Source organism: Suricata suricatta, chromosome 17 (assembly GCF_006229205.1).
Source record: "Suricata suricatta isolate VVHF042 chromosome 17, meerkat_22Aug2017_6uvM2_HiC, whole genome shotgun sequence".
Classification (NCBI taxonomy): Eukaryota; Metazoa; Chordata; class Mammalia; order Carnivora; family Herpestidae; genus Suricata; species Suricata suricatta.
The window spans coordinates 15,714,033-15,722,791 of record NC_043716.1 but is presented as its reverse complement, the minus strand read 5'-3'; the positions used below and the strand labels follow the sequence as shown (position 1 = coordinate 15,722,791).

Here is an 8,759-nt window from a genome sequence, read left to right as displayed (position 1 = left end):
AACATATGGTATCTATCCTTCTCTGCCTGACTTATTTCGCTTAGCATGACACCCTCAAGGTCCATCCACTTTGCTACAAATGGCCAGATTTCATTCTTCCTCATTGCCATATATATTATATATATATATTACATATATACTCCATTGTATATATATACCACATCTTCTTGATCCATTCATCAGTTGATGGGCATTTAGGCTCATAGCGGCACTTTCTACAAAGTTTAAATTTTAAATAGAGAGTTTTCATCAAATTACTCAAAGACTGTGTCTTTCCTTTAACATATTCTACTAAATCCAGGCTGTGCATTTCCCTCAAAATGGTATGTATCTGAGTGGCTCTCTATTCTGTTATTTGTAATTGTGCATTTTGTAATTTGTGTTATTCTGTTTATTTTGTGTTTCATGTGCTTTGAGCTAGGGCAGGGAAGGACAGAAGAAGGAAGAATGGTGGCTTTGGTGGAGGTAGAGGTAGGAGAAGCGATATGCTATGAAAACTGTTAGAAATCTTTGGGGTGAAATGAGGGGATTTTAAGCCAGAGAAATGGGATGGTCTATGGTAAACTGTCCTCACAAGTGTATGTCTTCCTAGGTGGTCTTCAACTGTGAGAAATACATAAATCAAGGAATTTATTGATCACCAATTCCTTTTTGTTTGTATCAGTTTTCTAGGGCTACCATAAGTGCTGGGTGACTTAAATATTAGAACCTTAATTTCTCATGGTTCTGGAGGCCAAAAGACAAGTTATTGGTAGAGTTTGTTTCTTCTGAGGGCCTCTCTCCTTGGTTTATAGATGGTCATCTTCTCCCTGTGCCTTCACATGATCTTTTCTCTGTACATGTCTGTGTCCAAATTTCCTCTTCTTTTCAGGACACTGATCATATTAGTCATATTAGCTTTTGGTCTGCCCTAATGACCTCATTTTAACTTAATTACTTCTTTAAATATCCTATCTCAAAATACAGTCACAATCTGGGGTACTAAGGGTTACATAACCTAACTCATAACATTGCCTATGCTGCCTTTTACCAATAGGGGGAAAAATCGTGTGTTTCAGTCTGTTACTTTTATTATTATTAGATAATTATACATATACATATATATAATTATTATTGGATAATTGAATAAAGCCTCTGTTCATTTGTTAAGCAAATGATTCTAATTTTCAAAAATTGGAAGAGTTAAAGTATATTTCTGCTTTGTTGAGTATATAATTGGCATTAAATGTTTTTAAAAGTTTTCTAAGACTGGAAAGCTAATTTTCTGTCCAAATCCTACATAAACAGACCACTTCTTCAATGATAGATAGCCAATATAATTTAAGTATTTCAACATTCTATAGTCCTTGTCTGCAGGCATTTCTGAAAATGTTATTTGCTACCAGGACTTACAAGTAAGCTAAAACCGCTTCCAAATATAGTTTTCTTTCTATCACTCTTATATCACCCACTTCATCAGGTCTCTAGTATGTCTACAATTAAATAAGTATGAATCCCAGTAGCCCAGAGTTGTAGAGCTTAATAGTAGCTACCAGCCTGTTAATTTTGACATTTACTATATTCTCAACATTTTGGTTTTCAAGTCAGAAAGGAAAAGTCCAGAATTCATCACACTGGGACCCAGCACATAGAGATAACTGGATTAACTACAATTCAAGTGTTTATCAGCTCACAGAGCTATTAAACTGAAGGATATTAGTAGCTCATTATATTCTTAAGCTAGGCAATTATTTCAGGATTGGCAGGTATTCATTGTTTTATTCCTTGGAAAGGTATGAAAACACATGACCTTTGTCTCTACAAGAGATACCAGCAAACTTCTGTAATTGTTCTGTTTGGAGTTTGATTTGTAGTTAGTTGGCAGTTGGTAGTCTTTGAGTCATATAGCCCATGCTTACAAAACACACTCACTCAGAAAACCCATAGTCTATCAATCCAGAATGTTGAAGTGTCTCTTGGAGAGGCCCTTAAACTAATCCTTACCACATCCAGAAAACTCAAATATCCTTAAGGTCAATCCCCAAAACTTTAATTTATATGTTAAACAACAGGATCTTAAATTCTGAAATAATTCGGACCAGTTGCCCCCACATCATATATTTCAATGTTCTCAGCCTTTAGTGACCATAAGAATAGCCCAGAGGGTTTATTTCTTATTTGATTTGATTTGATTTTTTTCACTCAGAGTGGACTTTTTATTTCAAGTTACCATGTGTAAAGTTGGAGGAAAAAGATCCAAGTCTGTTCCCTTGGCTAAAGCCCACTGGATTTCTATACATTGTTTATACAACCACATGCCCTCATTGGCTACTTTCACAGGATTTCTGAGTGTTGAGATACAATGAAAGAATAACAGTGAAAAAGTGTTTGGGTCCATCTGTTTTTTAAGAGAGGGAAAGAAAGATGATTTCCCTTCTCCAAGAACCCTGGGGGCAGCTAGTCTGGTCGTGCAACATTAACTCATATTATTTCTGTTCTGATTCTGACACTTGTGACAGGAAGGACTGTTGAAAAGCTGAAAGTGTATTTTGCTCCCAGAGGGCTTTTAAAAAGACAGGTGGTGGTGATGGTGGAGGGCACTTGAGGGGAAGAGCACTGGGTGTTGTATGGAAAACAATTTGACAATAAAATATTATGGAAAAAAAATAAAAAAAAATAAAAACACAGATTCTGGGTCCCACTCCCCTCTCAGAGTTTCTGTTTCAGTAGGTCTGGAGTAGGGCCCCCAAATTTACATTTCTTTCTTTTCTTTTTTTTTTTTTTAAGAAAAGTGTTTATTTCTTTATACACATTTTGCTTTGATAGACACCCAAAGACTGTGTTTCTTTCTTTTTTTAAGTTAAGTTTCTTTTTATTTCCAGTTAACATATAGTATTATATTAGTTTCAGGTATACAATATAGTAATTTAACACTGCCATATATTATCACCCTGTTCTCATCACAAGTGCACTCTGTAATCCCCATCACCTATTTAACCCATTCCACTCACCTCTTCCCTCTAATAGCCATCAGTTTGTTCTCTCTTGTTAAGAGTCTGTTTCTTGATTTGTTTCTCTCTTATTTTTTCCCCTTTACTTTTTAGTTTTGTTTCCTAAATTCCACATATGAGTGAAGTCATATGGTATATGTCTTTACTGACTTATTTTACTTAGCATTGTGCTCTCTAGCTCCATCCATGTTGTTGCAAATGGCAAGATTTAATTCTTTTTTATGGCTGAGTAATATTCCATGGTGTATATACCACATCTTCTTTATCTATTCATGAATCGATGGACACTGAGGCTGCTTCCATATTTTAGCTATTGTAAATAATGCTTCTGAAAAAACAACACTTGCACTGCTGGTGGGAGAGCAAATTGGTGCAGTCACTGTGGAAAAGAGTATGGAGGTTCCTCAAAAAGTTAAAAATAGAACTACCTTATGATCGAGCCACCATACTACTGGGTATTTACCCAAAGAATACAAGAATACTAATTCAAATGGAAACATGCAACCCTATGTTTATACCAAATTTACATTTCTAACAAGCTCTTGGGAGTTGTACTCAAAGGACGACATTTTAGGAATCCCTAATCTCATTGGGGTTTTCCTTCTAAGTAGGTATGCCAACTGAGAAGACTTTCATTCTCTTTCTTGGTCAATTTCTTACCCACATCAAAAGGAAGCAGGAGCAATGGCTACAGAGAACTTATTACATGAAATACCTACACTCTCTACATACACAATATCCTTTCCATGACCCAGTAAGAAAGTTACTGTGATACACATTTTATAAATGAAGAAATTGGGAAGTTCAGTGACTCAGCCAAGGTTACTAAGCCAGTAAATATGGGAACTGGGATTTGAACTCAGGCTCCAAAATGTGAGGTGGTTTTTTGTTGTTGTTGTTGTTGTTGTATTGTTGTTGTTATTGTTTTTGTTGGTCTCCACGTTCTAGAAATGTTTACAATCTGATGTCTTCTCACCACCTGCACTCTGTTGTAAGCCATCGTCATCTCACAACTGCCTTATTTCATTAGCCTAATGTAGGCTTATCATACATTCTAAATTTGCCTAGATATTAGTGAGGAGGTGAAATGTCTACTATATTCTTCATTTCAAAAATTGTGCCAATGAGACATGCCAACAAAATATTCCATTTAAAAAAACTATAATTTTAAGACACAGAAGCCAACCTGAGTTAATGTAGATGAAAATGAAATGTATGGAGTCCAAGGGCAAGAATATGGCCTGACTTCTGGGATTCAGAGACTTGGAAAATTTCAAGACTCTTCTCTCTGCTTTCTGTTTCATCTGTCTCTATGTGCTGACTTACCCTGCATCCTACCTTTACCTGGAGGAATCTGGCCACCCAAATCTCTTAAGTTTACATTCACAAGTCCAGCCCCTCTCAGAGGACAACCAGCCATTTCATAGTCCTAATTCCCAATTCCTAGTGGAAAGAATCCAAATGGCTTTGTTTAGATTAAGGATCATCCCCTGCTCCAATCATTTATGGCTATGGAAGTAGGGTAATTCTATCCAAATTGGACTCCCAGTACAAATTTGGCGACCACTGTGCTTGGGACAGAGGAGGAAATCATTGACTTATGAGTTGGGCTAACATTTCAAGAGAAGTTCCCTCAGAAACTCTTCAGTGCTAGATCCATTTCTCCCTAACACAAGATCTTTATCGTCAAGTATAGATCAAGAATATAATTTTCCTGACCCATCAAATAAGGAAAAATCAAGAAGGCAATAAACACTGGTGGTCAGATTGAGGAGGAGGCCACTCATTCACTAGTATGGATGAACAAAAAGGCCCAAGCCTGATGTCAAATCCTCCTTCCAAAACAGATGCATTTACCTTCTAAGCTAGCAATCCTACTTCTGGGAATCTATTCAGTAGGGACCAAGAGAAATGGCCCATAAGCATAGATATTTTCAGACTCTATATTTGTAAATTTTTAAAAAATAGACAAAGGATACCTTATTATAATATCAGAAGATGCAGAAGCTTTGCACAATCCCCATTCCTTATACTCCAATAATTAAATGTAACCAATCTAAGAAAACGCATGATCTTATATGCCATTCATCAAAAGAAAAATCACATTCAGAGAACTATTAATTTACAGGTAATGTTTTATAACTGCTGCTGTTTCATAGTATGAGATAAAAAGTCTGCTCTATATAATGCTGCTGATGTCTAGAGGGAAATTGCTCCAAAAATATTGAGTCTCACTGGTGTATGGTTTTGGGGACTGTTTTGATCACCTCTGTTTGCAGCACAGCTGTAGAATAGTACTAACATGAAAATACTTTATTCACGTGACAAGCAAATGATATGGAAAACGTTGTAGCCAATAATTTGATACACAACTGAAACCTAGGGAAAACACAAGAACCCTGTTTTAAGTCAATCACTTATCTTCTTTTTCTCTGCAGTACATCTCTTCATACATTGCAGACTTTAAAAGTGAAATGTTTGAGGAACTTCTTCAGCACTTTTGTCATTGTGCAGACGAATTCCGGGAGGTCATTAAAATGGATATGCGGAGGCAGATGTTTGCGGAACTCTTCCTGCATTGTGACCATGGGAAGGTAGGATAAGACCCTTAAAGTAATACTTCTCAAACTATTTTTTTTTGTGAAAGACTGAGTTTTAGGTTATTGTTGATGTTTTTAATTGCTAATCCATAATGGACTAACACTCAATAAAAAATGGATTGCTAAGGGAAAAAAATGCAAGTACAAAAGACAATCCACATTTTTTATTATCAGATTCAAATTGATTTATCTGTTACTTTCTCAAATTGCTTTAAAATTTTCTAGATACTATTCTCAATTTCTATACTTTCTTGTCACAGACTGGTACCAGCCTATAGACAACATCTTCAATGGCCCTGCCATTTTGCAATGTACCACTTGTCTCTTTCCATTCTTAAGAATAGGTTTTTAAAAGATTGTTTTTGCTTACTCTCTTTGCTTCTGGCTTCCTATAGAAAAGAACTGTTGGGAATAGGAAACTTACCACATTTTATTATGCTGTTTCTTAAAACAAGAAAAGTTTATATCAAGAAGTATTTCTAAGAATGGTGTTTGGAAGGATACTTGTGTGCCAGGACACCAAATGGATTTGCAAAAATTAGATACAAACTTTATTGAAAGACATTTGTTAATGAACTTTATATTTGTTTGTAACCCCATTGTCCAGATAAGATTTAAGAAAGCTTACACAAATAAATAAAATGCAACAAAGGAACATAATTAAAAAATAAGATGAAAGAATAAAAAAATGAGAAGATAATAAATGAAGCAGGATTATCTGGGTCATCTACAAGTTTGAATCTAAGCTTCTGGCAGTGAATGTGAAAAGGGAAACATAACCAAATACTCTATTGGCAATGTTTGTAAGATAAATACAAACTGGTATTAAGAAGTCACAAATATGGAACCACCCTTAGTTCAGGAATAAATCCCACTTAAGTGGTGAATGAGTCTTTTAAAGTACTTTAGGAATCAATTTACTAGTATTTAATTTAGAATTTTTGCATCCATGTTCATCATGGATATTGTAGTTCTCTTTTTTAGTGGAGTCTTTATCTAGTTTTGGTATCAGGGTAATGCTGGCCTCATAGAATTAATTAATTCTTTCCATTTCTATTTTTTTTGGAACAGTTTGAGAAAAGTAAATATTAACTCTTCATTAAATGTTTGGTAGAATTCTCCTGGGAAGCCATCTGGCCCTGGACTCTTGTTCGTTGGGAGATTTTTGATCACTGATTTAATTTAAAAAAATTTTTAAGAGTTTTTATTTGTTTATTTATTTATTTGAGAGAGAGAGAGAGAGAGAGCATGAGAAGGGGAAGAGCAGGGTGGGGTGACAGGGGATCCAAAGTGGGCTCATTGCTAACAGCAAAGAGACAAATGGGGGGCTTGAACTCACAAACTGTGAGTACATGACCTGAGTAGAATTCAAACACTTAACTGACTGAGCCACCAGGTACCTCTCGATTTCTTTACTTGTTATTGGTCTGCTTAAGTTTCCTACTTCTTCCTGTTTCTTTTTTGGTAGCTTATACATTTGTAGGAATTTATTCATTTTTGTCCAAATTGTTGGTATATAGTTTTATATATATAGTATTCTCTTATAATTACTTATATTTCTGTAGTGTTGGTTGTTAGTTCTCTCTCATTAGTGATTTTATTTATTTGGATCCTTTCTCCTTTTTGACAAGTCTGGCTAAGGGTTTATCAATTTTATTAATTTTTTCAAAGAACCAGCTCTGGTTTCATTTATCTATTTTTTGTTTTTCGTTTTTGTTTTTGTGTTTTTGAGAGAGAGGGAGAATGCAAGTGGGGGAAAGGAACAGAGGAAGAGAGAAAGAACCTCTTTTTTTTTTTCTTAGCATTTATTCATTTTTGAGAGAGAGAGACAGTGTGAGTTAGGGAGGGGCAGAGAGAGAGGTAGACACAGAATCTGAGGCAGGTTCCAGGCTCTGAGCTGTCGGCAAAGAGCCTGATGCAGGGCACAAACTCATGGGCCACAAGATCATGATCTGAAATGAAGTCAGATGTTCAACCCACTGAGCCATCCAGGTGCCCCGACAGAGAAAGAATTTTTTTTCTTTTTGGATACAGAGAGCCAGCACGAGGTGGGGAGGGGTGGAGAGAAAAGGAGACACAGAACCAGAAGCAGGCTCCAGGCTCTGAGCTAGCTGTCAGCACAGAGCCTGACGCGGGGCTTAAACCCACGAACGTGAGATCTGACCTGAGCCAAAGTCAGAGGCTTAACTGACTGAGCCATACAGGCGCCTGGAGAGAGAATCTTAAGCAAGCTTCATGCCCAGCATAAGCCTGATGTAGGGCTCGATCCCATGACTTTGGGATCATGACCTGAGCCAAAATCAAGAGTCGGACCCTTAATGGACTAAGCTACCCAGGCAGCCCTCATTGATCTGTTCTTTGTTTATCATTATCATTATCATTATTATTTTAGTTTCTATATAATCTATTTCTGCTCTAATCCTTATTATTTCCCTTCTTCCAGTGGCTTCAGACTTCATTTGCCATTCTTTTTCTAGCTTCTTTAGATATAAGTTTAGGATGTTTACTTGAGATTTTTCTTGCTTCTTGAGGTAGGCCTAGTGCAGCCACTCTGGAAAAGAGTATGCAGGTTCCTCAAAAAGTCAAACAGAGAACTACCCTATGATCCAGCAATTGCACTAGGTATTTACCCAAACAAAAATACTAATTCAAAGGGATGCATGCACCCTGATGTTTATAGCAACATTATCAACAATAGCCAAATTATGGCAAGAGCCCAAATGTACATCGCACAAAATAGACTTTAAAACAAAGTGTAACGAGGGAATCCCGAATCCGGGTGGTGCAAAAGAAGTTAACAGCTTCCAGCCCTAAGCCATCTCGGCGGCAGCGGCAGCGGGCCGCGGTGCGGTGAGAGGCTGCGGCAGAGGCGCCCGGCAGCGGCTGCGCCAGGGGCGCGCGCACCTGAACTCGGGTTTGGGAATGGAACCACGCATCTCATTTCCAAGGCGCATCTCGCTCCCTGCACTGGCTGTGCGAATCCCGAATCCCGGGTGCCCACAGGAAAAAATAGGGCCCACACCTTCGCGACGCCCAACAGGGAGTCGGCGGCGGGTGGAGGCCTGGGCGCGTGCTGGGCTGCAGGAGCTCCCAGCTCATTTCCAGCAGTGCACAGCGCCTTGAGCAACAGCTACCCGAAGCCGAGAGAGTCTCAATTTTTTTTTTCCTT

The 8,759-nt window shown here is 37.5% G+C and overlaps 1 protein-coding gene across 2 annotated transcripts in view; it reads left to right on the top strand.

Annotated features, from left to right (window-relative positions):
• Positions 1–8,759, top strand: part of EFCAB5 (EF-hand calcium binding domain 5) — a 154,487-nt gene that overhangs the window by 81,154 nt on the left and 64,574 nt on the right. For both annotated transcript variants that reach the window (XM_029928897.1, XM_029928896.1), the window contains one exon: positions 5,429–5,584. In XM_029928897.1, the coding sequence (XP_029784757.1) occupies positions 5,429–5,584 (156 nt within the window). The remainder of the gene's footprint in view (positions 1–5,428; positions 5,585–8,759) is intronic.